The sequence below is a fragment of the Typopeltis vanoorti genome, chromosome 10 (genome assembly GCF_054136105.1).
Source record: "Typopeltis vanoorti isolate ZY-2024b chromosome 10, IOZ_Tvanoo_1.0, whole genome shotgun sequence".
NCBI lineage: Eukaryota > Metazoa > Arthropoda > Arachnida > Uropygi > Thelyphonidae > Typopeltis > Typopeltis vanoorti.
The window spans coordinates 18316972-18334779 of record NC_143558.1 but is presented as its reverse complement, the minus strand read 5'-3'; the positions used below and the strand labels follow the sequence as shown (position 1 = coordinate 18334779).

The following is a 17808-nucleotide window of genomic DNA, read 5'->3' as shown; positions in this document are numbered from 1 at the left end:
TTATTGCATAGGAATTTCACATAAAGCTTACCTTACTGTGGGGCAGTAAGGTAAGCTTGCAACATGTGTTTTCCTTCTGTGTCTGTGATGTATATGTTATGTGATATAACTTGATGCTTTTAAATGATTACATGTACATCTAAACACAATTTGTTCAAATTGAAGATATTTGTGGAAGATCACTATCATTTGAAACTGTAATAGTGTAGTGAATTATGCTTGGTATGAATCTGAAATGCTTCTGCAACACTGATGTTATATAGCATTTGAAAACAAATTGTTTTGCAGAATGAATGATTGGATGTTCTCTTAACATCCAGCCATTGTGTGTTTGTTGTATAACATCTTTTCTTACTTTAATACTAGGCCCATTTGCCTTTTACAGCAAAATATCTTTTAGCGTATGAGGAACCTAATTTATTCTGCAGCAAGTCAGTTTATTATATCAATGTGTGCTATGTTTTATCAATTTCACATGTTCTGTAGCTGTTTTGCTTCTCTTGAATTAAAAAAAAAAATTTGTTCCCAGACTTATCAGACTGGCTAAACAATTGAAAAATCCCAATAGTCTGTTGCAGTCTGATTCAAATCCAATCCATGTCTTTCCAGTCAGAGGATACAAACATTTTTGTTACTGTGCTACAGTACTTTGTATCTAGATACAGTATACCATTAGCAAGATAGATAGCTCATTAAGGATGGTTTGAATTTGATATTTATAATGAAGAATGCTTCCAAATACATAGATAACAAAGATAATTTCTGCCGTTTTCTTAATCTTTTTCATTATGACTAATACAAAACAATTAAAAATGTTTAAATGCGTGGATAGGCTTATGTGTTTGTCACACATGTTGAATTGAATTTAAACGGTATTGATGCAAACACAAATCGATAAGAAAATAACTATTTATTAACTTAAAAGCTAATATTTCGCTGATATTATATCCAGCATCTTCATCCAGCAAAGTTTGTTACAAATGTGAGACAACCACAATTCGGTGTAACAGTGGGGCTAGTATAAGTAATTGCAGCATGCAACACGAGACTAAAGTCCTAATACAGTAGCATCTATGTTATTAAAAAAAAAAAAAAAAAAAAGTAGTCCAAAGTTTTGAAAAAAATATAGTAGTCCTTGAAACTTATGAAAAATAGTAGTCCAAAGTTTGAAAAAAATAAAATTAAAATAAATAAATATTAATTTGGTCTTAGGATGACTGTCTCCCAAATCTTTGGTAGATTTATACAGCCATACTTGTTGAGGTTTAGAGCATGTTTCAAGGGCTTCTGTTGATTCCAGGAACAACCTCTCTGACTTGTTGAAGCTTCGGTGCAGTACTTTTGTTTTTTTCAAATTGATCCTGTGTGCTGGGTATCCAAAGCATGGTCTGCCAGACCTGACTTGCCATAATGAAAATGCCGGATATATATTTTGTGTTCACTGAGGCGGATGTCCACAGTTCTTCCTGTCTATCCGTAGTAGGCTCGATGACAATAACAGGGCACTTCATAAACTATTGGATGTGATAAAGGAGTGAATCTGTCCTTAGGTGAACAGATGAGAGTTGTCAATTTCACATAAGGTTTAAATACAGTGTGCAGTTGGTGTTTGTTAAGCACCCTAGATATCTTTTCAGATGTGCCTGTAATGTATGGGATGGTGATAGTTTTGTTGTAGTCTTCTGTGGTAGATAGTGGGGGGAATTTCTGGGTAGCATTTAGTATTTTATCTATCTTATGGGGATTATAACCATTGGTTAGGAAGGTGTGGCGCAGGTGAGAAAGTTCAGCAGTGAGAGCAATGTCATTGGAACAGATTGCTCTAGCTCTATGGGTTAGTGTTTTTAAGATACCGTATTGTTGAGAAGGGTGATGTGTGATTGTTTGTGTAAATATCTCCTTGTATGTGTGGGTTTTCTATAAACAGAAAATTATAAGGAACCTTCTGGAAGACATGTGATCAGTGCATCCAGGAAGGCTGGCAGTCATTGGCTTCTAGTTCCACCTGCGCCACACCTTCCTAACCAATGGCTATAATCCCCATAAGATAGATAAAATACTAAACGCCACCCAGAAACCCCCTTCACTATCTACCACAGAAGACTACAACAAAACTATCACCATCCCGTACATTAAAGGCACATCTGAAAAGATATCTAGGGTGCTTAACAAACACCAACTGCGCACTGTATTTAAACCTTATGTGAAATTGGCAACTCTCATCCATTCACCAAAGGACAGATTCACTCCTTTATCGCATCCAGGAGTCTATGAAGTGCCCTGTTATTTTCATCGAGCCTACTACGGACAGACAGGATGAACTGTAGACATCTGCCTCAGTGAACACAAAAAATATATCCCAGCACACAGATTTTTGGATATTCCAGCACACAGAATCAATTGGAAAAAAACAAAAGTACTGCACAGAGGCTTCTACAAGTCAGAGAGGTTGTTCCTGGAATCAACAGAAGCCTTAAAACATACTCCAAACCTTAAAGTATAGCTGTATAAATCTACCAAAGATTTGGGAGACAGTCATCATAAGACCAAATTAATATTTATTTATTTTAAATTTATTTTTTTCAAACTTTGGACAACTATTTTTCATAAGTTTCAAGGACTACTATATTTTTTTCAAAACTTTGGACTACTGTTTTTTTTTTATTTACTTAGATGGCACCATATTAGGACTTTAGTCTTGTAATAAATTTAGTTTAATCCTTTATCCAAGTATGAGCAAACAGAGTTTGCGCCTGAAAGTATCTTCAGGACTGGGGTAAGGTGGTGCAACACCAGGGTAACTCCTTGCAAAGGTGTCGCCCTGGTGTTGCACCACCTTACCCCAGACTAGTTTCGACTCAGACTAGTTTCGACCCAGAAACTACCCAGACTAGTTTCGACCTTTATTGAGGTCTCTTCAGTGGGAGCCAGGCCTGTAGGTAGAGATGACCTTGCTAATGCTTCTGGCTGGTATCTGCACTTGGGCCTGGCTCCCACTGAAGAGACCTCAATAAAGGTCGAAACTAGTCTGGGTAGTGGCCCTTCCCTTAATGCATAACATTAAACATATCTGCAAGGAGATGTGTTTTGCATTATGGGAGATACTGAGATAGGAGTGATAGTAGCTTGCTCCACCTTTGCAAGGAGTCGCCCTGGTGTTCACCACCTTACCCAGTCCTGAAGATACTTTCAGGCGCAAACTCTGTTTGTTCACACTTGGATAAAGGATTAAACTAAATTTATTATATTCTAACCAAGTGAAAAATAGACTTTAGTCTTGTGTTGCACGCTGCAATTACTTATACTAGCCTCAACGAATTGTGGTTGTCTCGCATTTGTAACAAACTTTGTTTGTGTGCTCTGAAGATGTTGGATATAATACCAGTGAAATATTAGCTTTTAAGTTAATAAATAGTTATTTTCTTATCAATCTGTGTTCGCATCAATACCGTTTAAATCCAATTCAACAATTATAAATGTTATTCATTCATCCAAAATACTATTAAATACTATTGTGGCACATAAGCACGCTTTTCATTCATGCTGTAAATTTTATTGATCATTTTTATTATTATAAATCAATAAACGACTGAAAACTCGGTAAAATATAAACTGTTATTGAAAATACTTGACAAATGGGGTTGCAGAAACCATTTTGTAAATTCTTGATCAAACTACATTTAGAATTTTTAGCAATTAATTCCCCTATCACTTTAGTTGCTTGGGAATTAATTGTGCTTTTAACAAGTGATAGTATATTGATCTGTTTAAATTCTTTGAGAAATATGCTGATATGAGTGTAATAAACATGTTGCTTAGATATAAACTACCTGATCTGTTTATTTAAAACTTAAGATTAAAATCCAGTTGACTATAATCACATGACTGACTGGGATGAGAATCTCCATAGCTTAGTTGGTATACACAAGCCCTTTGGTTGAAATTATCCAGGTTTAAATCCCATCTGTGACATGAGGAACCTTTATCAGGTCTTTTCAATTAATTGGTGAGTTGGCCAATCTCATATGGAGTTAGAGGATCTTTTTTTTCTCCCAGAAACTTTAATTTTTCATCCCTCGAAACAGGTAAACTAGCCATGACAACACACATGTGCAGACATAAAATACTCATTCTTAAGGAACGCAGCAGAGGAATAGCAAGCTGACTGCATTAATTACTTAACTCCTAATTAGGGGACTGAACCTGTCTTGGACAGATGAGAATTGGATGTATAAATTGGGATGAAGGAAATTTAGCCAAGAAGTTGGGAATAGGTTACAAGACTTCATTACACACTCAAATTCACCAAAGAAATAAGAATAAATAAAAGGAGCAGAATAAAGATAAAAGCAACTAAAAGGAATAGATAATTAAAGTATATAGTAATAGAAAAAAGAAGTATAAATTAAAATAAAAATTATAAAAAAAGATAAAAGTATACTTCATTGTTCCTATGTATAGGTAGATTTCTACAGAAAACTGGATAATAATTAAAATATCTTATGAACAAGTAGAAGTCCTCACCAAGAAGGAAATAATTTATACAAGTGATGGCAAATCTGGTTAATAAGCATCGCAGAGGTGCATTATTTTTTTCAATCTCTGTATAAAATCAGTGTTCCTGCTTGAAAACTGGAATTTATCATAATGTATGACTGGTCAGCTATCATTCATCGTACACAGGACTATGAATGATGAGGGTTCCTACAAAGAACCAGATGCAACAGTGTTGTTGGCTGTATAGGTATAATACAGAGTTGGTGTGCCAATTACTTATCAAGTATAACCCTGCTTGGCTTTACATGATGACACTGTCATCTGAAGTACACACATTTCTAATAGAAGTAAGTATATTAAAACATTAATGGCATACATACATAAAATATGAGTATATATACTGCATTTTAGTTCATTTAATGATTCAGCTGTATTGTCTGAAAGTGCACACTTAAAAACTGCATTAGCTGTGTAGCTGTTAATTAATCAGGAAGTTATTGCTTAAAGTTATGTGAATGAACATTGTTTTTTTAAACTATAAATATTTTAAAAGTTATCATGAGCTTGTAAGCTCATGATAAGAAATCAACGCCTTTAGCATGAGTTGTGTTTAAGGAAATGGACTTTTGCTCAAGATCCTGTATATTTGCTTTTTATTAATTGCTTTTGATTAAGGGTTTCGGATTTGCTTCATATCATTGATTCTCATCAGAGAAAGATTAGGCAGAAACTTGCAAAGTACAAAAAGATCCTGTCTTTTAATAATCCAAAAAACATCTTTTAATTATATACATCTTTCAAATCATGTTTGAAAGATATATTGTAAGGAAAATCTCAGTTGCTGCATAAATCAAAAATATTTGATAAAAGAACCAAAAAATTTTTCACTTGGCATTTATTATCTGTTCTTTTAATAATATTCATTATTAAAAGAAATGATTATATACATCCTAATTCTTGAATTTTTGGAGAATTTACATTGAGAAAATAAAGATAAATTTCGTAATTATATTTTACTCATTATTTAACATCTGCGTTGAGGTATACGCTTTGATCATTGTTATAAACAGCTCATCTGTGTAATCTTCACCACCAACTCTACAAGTACTTGTTGATTTTCCACTATTTTTTTTTTTTTAATATTAATTCTACCTACAAAGGATTGTGAGCCCTTATTCATTAGTACTATCATGGGCAGGCTAAGATTAGCATATCAGAGATCAGATGTAAATATTTTCAAGCCATTTCATTCCTCTGATAAGTAGGATAACAGTCTCACACCACAAATTGAATTTCATCTAACAACCTAAAATTATTACAAGCATCAGTGTCCACAGTGATACTTAAATTCACAGCTTGATAGCTGGAGAGTGGAGACAATATCTAAATGGCCAATCAGAGAGGAAAGCCTATAACTCATTCTTTGGTGTAATGGTAAATAATGACAAACCATAGGCAACAAACAAAATTTCATGAAAGTCTTGCTATTATGTGCCAGTTTATGCAACATATACTGATTCACAATGAGTGCACATTATTACTATAATCAAGTAAGATAAATATAAAGTGTAACTGAGCTAATGAAAAACTTGTAGCAAACCCTGTTATCTTTAAGGTAGTTTAGGCTGTTGTGCTTGAAGATCTTAGAGGTTTTTTTTTTTATCAGTCTCTCTCTCTCTCTCTTTCACAGACATATACATACATACACACACACACATACGTGTAAAGTTCTTGCTATGTGCTTGATTGTTTTTCTCCTGTGTTATTTTGTGTGAATTATTCAAAGCATAGTTTTTCAAGACTGGACTTGTTATATGAGTTATGAAGGGCTTTGTATGTTTTTCAAGGGGATATTTACTGTTCTTTCAGTTTGACCAAGGAGACCATATCGTCATTCTTGTGGCATTTCTTAGTAGTGTTGTGACTATTGTCTTCCTTAGCATATTCAGAAGTTTAAGAGCATCAGTGTTTTATCGATAGTATAAAGCTAAGCTACATGCCAAAGCAGACATGTGAATTGATTCTAAGTTTTTGGAGTTATAAGTACATCCATAAAAGCATAGTAGAGAAATTCTATTTTTCTTGTCGGCTTCATAGATATGAATGCCTTTTGTATGTGTGTATGCACATACTTGTTATAGCATAATTGATGAACAATCTTTGTTGTTAACTATTTCAGGAGTGACTTTTCTATAGGGTTCAGTCTTCACCATGGAATATATTTTCCTTCAATTAATGAAACTGTACATAAATACTTTACCTATTTGGTAATAAGGAATACTTATATTATACATACTATATAAAACAGCTTATAATTTCCAGAAAAATATATATGTATATATACAATATTTTATGACGTATGAGAATTGTTGTGTAAATGCATTTTTGCAAGATGTGGAAAAAGGCATGAACTATTTTTCCCCTGTTTATGTGTACTGTATCTGTAGTGCATTTTTTGTTTCCTTTTTTATTATTATTATTGTTGTTGTTACATGTGCATCTCTATAGAATCTGAAGACTTCACAAGAGTTCCACATTAACCATTATTATTACTAGAGTTCTCCAGGAAGTCAGGGATACATTGAGGTATTCCATAGCTCACAGCAGCTGTCATGCCTTTTTGTGGTCTGTATGTTATTTTTAGAAGGTTGCAGGTCTCTGTCATATCACCTCTTGACTAGTGGCTGACAAGGGGTGTTATCCTTTCCAATGTAATTCAAATTCTCTATCAGTTCTTATAATCTATATTCCACAGTCCCAATATCTTTTCAATACTTTCCTTTGCTCCCCCTTTGCTGTATCTGCATCACATGAGAAACCAGGAACCAGATCTGTGTACAATAGTTCATATAGGGTGTATCAAAGTCTTGTAAAGAGAAAAAATGAATTCCTTACTTGTCAATGTTCTTTTAGCATTGCAATTAACCTTGTGAATTGTATTTGCAGCGTTTGCTATATGGCTCCTAAACTTCAACTTCCTATTTACTAAATCTCCAAGTTTCTTATCCTGGTTAGTTTCTTCTAGCATAATATGCCAATGTTCACAGTTTGAGTATATTCAAATCATTCTGCAAGTGCTGCATATCAGTCATTTTTTGGATTACATTGCCTGCCTTTGCATCATCAGCTCTACGTCACCTGTCAAATCTTTCCCAATGTAATTAATGTAAAGAGTAAATAACAATGTATACCAATTATTAACATGACATCTTTCATGTTTAAACACATTCACCAACAGAGCACTCACAACTTCCTCTGTCAGCCCACTTTTCCACCATTCTCTCAGGGAAAACTTTTGATATTATGCATCTTTTATAGAAGTGTCTCTTTCTTCACTTCTGTCCAGTTATGTATTGAAAAATGTCATCAGCATCTACTCTGTAAAACTCCTCTTGAGCAACTAGTGTTTCCATCATTCTTTTTACCTATTAACTGACTTTGTAGCATACAAAATTTCAATCTGTCAACATAAAGAGCACTCTGAAAACTAGTTTTTTCACTGTTTTGTTCATTTGCTTCTGTATCCTCTCCTTCATTTCCATATTCCCAAGAAACACATGCAACCCAATATTTCACAGGCATCTAGATGTGGTTCTTTGAAAGCCACATGGACAATAATAATAACTTGTTACCCGTGCTTGTCACTGTGTGCTTCCTAACATAAAAGTGACCTTTGAACCATTTTTTTTTTTATATGTTCTCTGAACTTCACCTGTCTGTCAATCATTACTCCCAAATCCATTGCTTAAGTCAATTATCAATTTCTTGTAATGAAGCTCATGTTTGTTTTTTTTTTCAAATCCCAAACTATGCATTGTGTAGTGGAGATGAGTTCTCATATTCCTTGGAGGTGTTATCCACATACCAGCCACTGAATTAAAAACTTTAATTTAGTACTGTGTGTTGATGAACCTCCTTTAGCCTGAATTACAGCACATATGTAGTTTGGCATAGATTCCACGAGGTGTTGGATTGCATCTACATATACAACATACCAGGTGTTCACCAGACAGTCCTTCAATTGGCTCAGATTTGATGGAAGAGGACTTTGTTCTTGGATCTGTTTTTCTAATGTGTCCCATACATTTTCAATGGGGTTCAGATCCAGGCTTTGTGGTGGGTAGGGAAGATGGTGGAAGTTCCTGTCATGCTCGCTGAACCACTGGTGAATAATTCTTGCACAACGGACAGTAGCATTTTCATCCATGAAACAACTGTCACCTGTTGAACAAAAAGTGAACATTCTAGGATGGACTTGATTGGTAACAATGTATTCCTTGGAAGACACCTGACCTTCCAGCAATATCAGGGGAATTGTTCTGTATCAACAGAATGCCCACACCATGAACCTGCCTCTAGAACCTTGAGTTGTGTTTACAATTCAAGCTGGGTTCATTGCTTCATAGGGTTCCTGTCAAACTCTGCCTACTATCACTCACCAAACCACATGACTTTTTTCCAATGTCCAGTCATGGTGTTCCTTAGACCACTATAGACGAACTTTCCGATTCTTTGCAGAAATCAGTTTTTATAGTCATGCAACTGCCCATACCAATCCTCTTCAATTCCCTGTGCATAGTTCAGTGAAATATGGGTTCGGAACAGCCTTCATTAAATGCTTCAGTCATTTGCTGCACATAGGAAGTTCTGCTTGTCCATATAAGCCTTCTCAGATGATTGTGATCTCATTCCTGACAGATTGTCTTAGGAATAGGACCACAGCCACAGTTATGCCTTTTAGACAAGCAATATCAGTTATTTTTCCACTGATTAAATACCCAGGATATCTCATCTTTTGAGAAACCAGTCAGCTCTGCTATTTTCAAAATCATGGCTCTGGCCAGACAGGCATCCACAATAAGTCCTTTATCGAACTCCGAAAGATCATTTCTCTTTCCTATTGTGAGCAACACTACTGATGATTACTGACCGGCAGCATTCTTAAATAGTTGCCTAAAACACGTGGTTATGCAATAACCACATGTTTAAATATTTTGCATATATGCTACTTATATGATGTTTACATACATCTGCATAAAGGTTTGTAATTCAGTGGCCAGTATATATTGTAATAATAACCCTGCACGTTAACCACATTGAACTGGTAACCATAATGCTTTGCCTACACTCAGTCTATTTAAATCATCTGGCGAGATCTCTGCATCTTCTTTATTAACTGTTACCTTCCCATGTTTAAAATCATTGGCAAACAACTTTATATTCTCCCTTAAATCATTTCTTATTTGATGTATACCACGTGAATAGCATAGTCCTGAAGTGCAGTACAGATCACCTCACTTTTGATTCATTCCCATCATATATTGCTCTCTGATGATCCACTCTCTTATCTATGTCATTATCTTCATGTTTATTTGGTGACTTAGAATATCACACGGAATACTATTATATATATCAGATGCCATTTCAAAATTTAGCATTATCATTATTTAGCTATTTCCATGATCTAGTCCATATAGTGTCTTTCATTTTATTATAAAAAGTGAGTATATTAAGGACTTCTTCACAAAGCTATGATTTCTCCCATAGAGTATTTCTATTCACTCTTTCCTGAATTCTGCCATTGATCAACTTTTCCAATAGCTTAGCCACCACATCATCAATTAGTCTTGAGATACTAATTGATCTATAATTTGTTCCCTCTGACTTCACCCCCCCCCCCTTTTCTACTATGAAAAGGGAGTGTGAGATAGTGTGGAGGGATGAATCTGAAAAGGCCAAAAACATTAGTGTTATAGAGAATGTATGCAAGCAAAGTACGAAATGCAACAAATGTTAGAAGAAAGAAGTGGTGAAACTTGAGAATAGCATGCTGATCCTTAACTGAGTTATTTAATGATACCATCATTTCTCATGACATGCAGGCTGATATCACATCGCTTGATTGTATTATTAATAATCTTAACACCTCTAGTTCATTATCTCTTTTCTGATATCAATCCCTGTCACATCAATCACTGCATTCTCCTCCAGCTGGATGATACACCCTCTTGAAATAATCACCCAGATTCAGCAATTTCTTCTATCTCTGTCACTTCCTTGTCATAATCATTAGTTATTTATTCTTTCAACATTCCTTTTCCTTTTTTTTTCTCATCATATAGTGAATGAATTCCTTTTGGGATTTTGTTTGGCCTTTTCACCAAACTATCATCCTTCTTGTTTATACATTGTACTGCTCAAGTGTTAGCTGATTTCATTCTTTTTATATATCCTCCAGAACTTTTTTTTTTTTGTAGCTTCTACATGATGCTGCTCATCCATTTAACTCACCCGAATCTCTCACTTGAAATTTTTTTTAAAAAAATAGAAAATTAGTAAAAGGAGTTATTAATGTAAATATATAAAAAGGTAAAGGTTTTGGAGACTAGGAAAACTAGAAATGGAGTTTAGTACTAGAAGAGGAATGAAGAATCAAGATGATGGGAAAACTGAAGAACTTTAGAGAGAAATGGCAAAATATGAAGATAGCATTATTTGACTGAGACAGAAATGTGTATAGTGAAGTTGTCTGCAAGGATAGAAAAATAAGAACTTTCTGCCTCCGGCATAAAATCCAAAGAAGCAGTCAATGAAAGAAGAAATAATACAAAATTTTTTTGGGTTAGTCTGGATGCTCTTAGAGAATATATAGAAAAATTTAAGGAAGCTAAGTTACATTACCCTAAACAAACTATTGTGAAAGTGGCTAAAGGTTTTGGAGACTAGGAAAGATAAAAATTAAGTTCAGTACTACAAGAGGAATTAAGTATCATAAATTTAAATGATATGAAAACTGAATAAAAAAAGATAATTTGGATGTCCTTTTACTCATTTATTTTAACTCTAGCAACACTGATTTACCTACATGAGAAAAGTAATAATAAATCTCATCTTCAAACTGGAAATAGTAAAACTTATCTCTTTACCTTACAGAACACGATGTTATGATATGATGTGCCGTATTAGTGCAGATAAAAGTTGGTATGATCAGAAGCATTGAAAATAATAGGCTACTTGGAAGAAAGTTATTGAGAAACTATTCGTAAAAACTGTTATTTTATTTATATATTTATTTTTATATATTAATTATTAAAAAAAATTTTTTTCATAGACATTTATTGTTGTTTCTTATTTTTTATTTATTTATTATTATTACTTTATTTACGTCATTCAAACAAAAATTTGACTGGTGATGCAGAGCAATTCAGATTCTACCCAAGAATCTAAGAAATAGTCTGTCAGCTAGCATCGTAAAAATATGGGCTGTTCCAAGTAATGCTGTTTTTCGTAGATCATATGTGGTTGCTTCATTGATGTTTAATTTTTATTACTATTATTGTTGCACAGGCATTTCCATGGAGTCCTAAAACTGATCTTGGGAAACCTAAACACACACAATCTGATTTTGCTTTACTTACCATGCTAGTCACCTTTCTTTACTGATCCTTATACTGTTCATCAGGTAGCTGGTCACCTTTCTCTCTCTATGTATATCCTCCACAACATTTTCTGTTTTTGCAGCTAATGCTTAATGATACTACTCATCCATCTGACTCCTACTCAATTTACTCTCCTGCCCTTGGGTATAGAGTGGATGTTGCCTCCTGCAGATATCCCTTGCCTATCTCTCATGCACTGTGAACATTTTTCCCTCACAGATCTTTATGCCATGGTACTGCTTCAAGCTGCCTCGTAAGTTTATCATAATCACCTGCCTTATAGTTCCACATATACTCTTTCTTAACTGGAATTTCCACATGTTTTGCTATCTCCCAAGTCAAGACACTTGATTACTTTCCCCGGTTGGAGGCAACGTAAATACTCTAGTTATGGACAGGCCTTCTGATCCTAGAACAATATCTACTTTCACATCTCAAGTGTATAAATTCCATTTCCTTCCTGCCATGAGATCTTTCATCCTTAAAATCTATATCTCCGAAATTAAATTCCCCCATAATAATTACTTGACTTCTGCTATTTATTTTATTTATTATTTTTAAAAATTGTTTTTTGTGACCAAAGAGATGCATGTGAAATTCATCTCATTAACCACTGTGCCATCCTGGACATGTATATACAGTATGTCCATAATTATATGGATGCAAAGTGTCCATTGAAGTCAATATAACCTTTGGTTATTATAGAAATAATATGATAATAATAGAATAGAAATAATAGAAAGCATATATTTTGATGTATTTTAACCATATGGCTGTTTAGGTTGTTAATAGCAAGTATTGATTCTTTATTATCAACAGTAGTGTGTTATAAATTAAAGATACCAAGAAATTATGTACTCGGTTTAATCCTTTATCCAAGTGTAAGCAAACAAAGTTTGCTCCTGAAGTATTTTTAGGACTGAGGCAACTCTTATATAGAGGCTAATGATTTCACATCACTTGCCTTAGTATCCCATAATGCAAAGTGCATATCCCTACGGACATGTATAATGCTATGCATTATGGGAAGGGTCACTACCCTGACCGGTTTCAACCTTTATTGAGGTCTCATCAGTGGGAGCCAGACCCAGAGGTTGATACTAAGGTGGAAACAATGCAGAAGTCGCTTTCATATACAAGTTGCCAAAAGGTATCACACCTTATTATTAGAGTACTCGGGATTAGAGATAGTATCACTAATCTGATTCTAATCTAATCTAAAAGTTTGCTATCTCTAATCCTGAGTATGGGATACTAAGGCAAGTGATGTGAAGTCATTAGTCTCTATATACGAGTTTCCCCAGTCCTGAAAATACTTCAGGTGCAAACTTTGATTGCTTACACTTGGATAAAGGATTAAATCAAGTATATAATTTCTTGATATCTTTAATTTATAGTATAACCAAGTGGAAAAACTTCTAACAACAGTAGTTGTGTTGCAACCCCCCCCCCCCCAATACCTCCATTCATAGATCAGAGGTAAATTAAAACAGTAAAATAACAGTAAAAAGAGTAATTAACAATTATGCTTTGATTTTTTTTCCTCATAAAAAATAAAGAAAAATGACAAACACTATGAAATATCTATCTTTTATCTGTTTTAACACATCTTCCTGTTCCATATATATATATATATATACACACACACACACACACACACACACTGGCAGTTCACAGGTAAGTTTTTATTATACAAAGATTCATCCCTCCCCAGTCCCCAAGCTGTTTATCTTGAGAGTGTTTACATAATAAAAATGAGTTGTTTTTAATAATGGATCTTTACTTGTTTAAAAAATAATTACTTTTTTTTACAGGTATGTTTAAAGAGACAGTTTAAAGTTTTAAATATTTAACAAACATTTACTTTTGTTATAGTAAAGTTATAAGAAACTTTTGTTACAATTATTTAGGTCTTTCAGAGAAAAAAAAGAAAGGTAGGTTACAGTTATCTGAGTTACCAATTCATTATACTTAAAATAAAGAGTTTACTTTATTGCTGAGTATGAATATTTTCTAATAAATATGCAATGCATTCAATCTCTGGATGTATTCTGCAGTATACTTTCATTTATAAAGAACAAAAAAATGCATCATTGTTCTTTCAAAAGAACATTCAAGTATTCAATAAAGAATACTTTTTTTTTTAACCTTGAATATTTGCATCATTTTTTTATTGCTCCACTCCACTCTCATTACTCAATCACATGTATTCAGTGTTCAATAAGTATGGATTTTCCACACACAGACACAAACACACACACACTATTTTGATCCATATCCACATAGAAAAGGGTGATAGATAAGAGCCCTGAGGCATTCCTAGATTAGTAAAGCTTGTAGAGAGAGGGAGCCATCCATCATTACACGCAGAGAATGACTAGAGTGAGAAAATTGGATACCTAGTTACAGATTAAAATTCCTAGAAATCAAGAGCAGCAGTAGCACATGTTTCTCCAAACCTTTCCATGACATATTATGTCCATTGGTGGATGATCTAGACCAAGAGGTTAGCCATGGATTTACTGACAGAATCCATATTGGTTGTTACTGACTGTTTAGTAACCATTGTTTAATAAGCCCAGTTTTTTAGAAGCTGTTTTGGATTGTGCCTTGGTGGCACTGAAAGTGACTGTCTCATTCATCTCATTGAAGGATGGTATGGAAATCAGTATTTAAGGCACTAATTGTAGATGATCTGAAAGCTTTAGATGTCTGAGCATTGTATGTTTTGTTGAGTGTACTATCATCATATGAGTTGTTGATAGAATTAATGGTGATTTAGAGTCAGTAATTTATGTGTATGAGAAAGAGGGCATGTAATAGGCCTGCATTGGTTGCACAGCCCAAAGAGAAGGCATCACCTACCATGACATGCAGTGAACAACCATAGAAAAAGCTGGATACCCAATTACAGAGGATAGTGATTAGATTAAAGGAAGGCAGTTTACTGAACAGGCCTCAATGATCAGAGTTCTGGAAATGTCAAGAGTGATAGTACATGTTTCTCTGAACCTTTCCATGGCATGGGTCTATTGGTTGTAATGTAAGCTGAGAGGTCAGTCAGTCATGTATCAAGATTAGCAGAATCCATACTAATGTTGATATGGTAATGGAGAAGTGAATCGATGTTTTTTTTTTTTTCCATTATTTTGGAAAGGATCCAAGTGATGTCAATCATTCAGTCAGTTGATAGACTCTTATCTCTCTTTTTTGGGATAGGGTTCTCAGACAAGACATTCAATCTGACATGAAAATGGAGATAGTTGGGAATATTTGTGAGATTATCTAATTAATTAAACTGAAAGAATAGCTTTAAGGTCATCTTACAATACAACACAGAACACAATTAGTTTATATATTTTTAATTTCTGGTTTTATTTACAGTTGATATTATTTTTGCGATTCTTGTGCCATTTCTGATGTCCTATTAGGGCTTCCACCCAGAGCAAAAGGCCCTGGTTTGTCTGCTCCAGATCTGTGTCTGATACTGGCTAACACTATTGTAGCAACATATGAAACATGTAATCATTTTCCTTAATTCTAAATTGAATAGGATGGCTTGTTCTTCCTAACATTTATAATTTTTTTCTTGTGTTCCTTCACATCCTTTAATTATTTACATGTAAAATAAAAACAATACTAACACATTTGACAGTGCTAATTGTTTGCCATAGCATGCCAGATTCCAATCCATATGTGGCCTTAGCAGTGCCCTCTGCATGCTACTATACTCTTGACTCCCTGGAAGAGTAAGCAATAGCAGCAGAATCCTTCATCTAATAAGGGTGTCTCCAGCAGATACAGGCTTGGTGCCATATGCTGTCTAGGCCAACCATATGGCATTTCATATAGCATTTCATTCATATAGCAAATTTCATTTGCTATACTAATAGCACCCATGTTCTTAGTTTCATTTTGAAACTTGGTAATGGTCATGCACATTAATTGTGAGTTTTGGAGCAGCTGTTTCCAGTAAACAAAAAATGCTAGCAAACAAACGAGAGAAATGGAAGGAGAAGAGCTGGAAAGATAAAAGAAAAAAGTGAGTTAAATTCTGCGATCTTACTAAAGTTTTTATATTCATCTTTATCTGCTCTTCAAGGAGGAAGTGTGAAGTTTAATATAGATGGACTATGTATCAAGCCTTTGTATATCACGTGAATATTATATGCTCAATTGGAAAGCAAGTGGCATATTCTTCATGAAGGTAGGTAGAATTTTTTAGTAATCCTTTCCCTTGGAATTGCCTTTGGAAATGTACTCTTGTTCGAGTGATTATTCTTCATTCCTATTTCAGCAAATGTAGGAAAGATGTTTTTAATGAATCTTGCTTGCTAGAAGAAGATATATGCAAGCATAATAATTGAGATCTTTAACTTTTATTGTATTCTAAGGAATTTGAGAAGGAAGACACACTAGATCAATGAATGACTAGAAAAAATAAATAATAAAACAAAGGAAGATAAAGAGGACAGTGATGTAATAACTGCAAAGGAAGTTCCCACACAGTCAAGTGACTATATATAGTTTTTAACCAAATGCTATGTTTGGTTCATTTTGTTATTGTGCTTGAAGAGCTGTCAAAATTGAATTCAACTGTGAGAATCAGAGAGCAAGAGAATTTTCTTTGAGCTCTGATTGTGTAAATCTTAGAATTGTTGTATATGTATATTTTGTGAATTACAGCAATTTAGTTATGTAGAATATTAGAAATTATTTAATAATAATAAATTCACAGTAAATACTACTTGTCAGATCTCCTTAGAGAGATAAAGAGGATAATTTAATATAATGAATTGTGTCTAGTATGTATCTATCTATCTTGAGTTATATATATAAAATTGTGCACAATATAAGGAAATGCACCATCATGGGTGTAAATCAGAAACATTCTAACCAGCCAATAAACGATACAAAATTATAATATAAATGTTTTATTAACTTACTCCACAAATAAGATTTAACATGAAAAGTTCGATATAGACAAAGATGGGGGTTAACAGTGATATTTCACCAAGTGATAAGATATCTAATTGGCATTTCCTTGATGTATAATTAGCATTGGCCCCAACTAGGGAAGGTGTGCATATAAGGTGGTAATACTCTTCTCACTATAGCCCCATTTGTGGGAACAATTCATATTACAGGAGAATGTATTTGATTGCAAGAGGATATATATTGCATTCTCAGCCCATTATGTCAACAAGTCTTTGATACAATCCAGAGCCACCTCCCAAAAAAAAAAAAAGAATCATCATATGAGTCTCTGTCATTTTCTTGTTTCTTTCCCCACCCCTTTTCTCCATTTTGATTGAACATTGTAAACTAAGCCATTTTTTCAACCAGTGCAAAATATATACAGGTAACTTTCATTATATGTGGAGGTTGCGTTTTCAGGAATTGCACTTATATTAAAAATCCATAAGATGGGAAGCTCATAACATGAGATAATAGAGGTTGCATTCCCAAACAAGGGGAGTTCCGATCTTTCAAGATTATTTTAATCGAAAATGCACCAATTTTTCATACGTGTTAAGGCATAAGAGTAGTAAATAAAATATTCAGTGTGTATGAAGTAGTTTATGATTAGGACATAATGCAACTCTCCTAAAAGTATTCACCAAAAAGATTTTCTAGATTTTCACACTTACAGATAAATACAATATTGCATAGACCAATAAGATGCTGAGGACACAAAATGGACACTGAGCACAGTGAATGGAGGTGGGAAACAAGGTGCATACATGGAAGTTTCCACAACCTTGGATAGGAAATAGCAATAGCCATTATGTACTGAAATGAAACCACATATATTCAAAAACTTGGATAACAAAAGTTATCCAAGGAGAGTTACCTATTCATGAGATAATTG

The 17808-nt window shown here is 34.0% G+C and overlaps 1 protein-coding gene across 6 annotated transcripts in view; it reads left to right on the top strand.

Moving 5' to 3' along the window:
• LOC150102202 (ral GTPase-activating protein subunit alpha-1) overlaps window positions 1-17808 on the top strand; it is an 800562-nt gene that overhangs the window by 326832 nt on the left and 455922 nt on the right. For 4 of the 6 annotated variants that reach the window (XM_090398990.1, XM_090398987.1, XM_090398989.1 and 1 more), the window contains one exon: window positions 13847-13870. The exons of the other annotated variants lie outside the window; for them this stretch is intronic. In XM_090398990.1, coding sequence (XP_090255116.1) covers window positions 13847-13870 — 24 coding nt within the window. The remainder of the gene's footprint in view (window positions 1-13846; window positions 13871-17808) is intronic. 6 annotated transcript variants of the gene reach the window in all.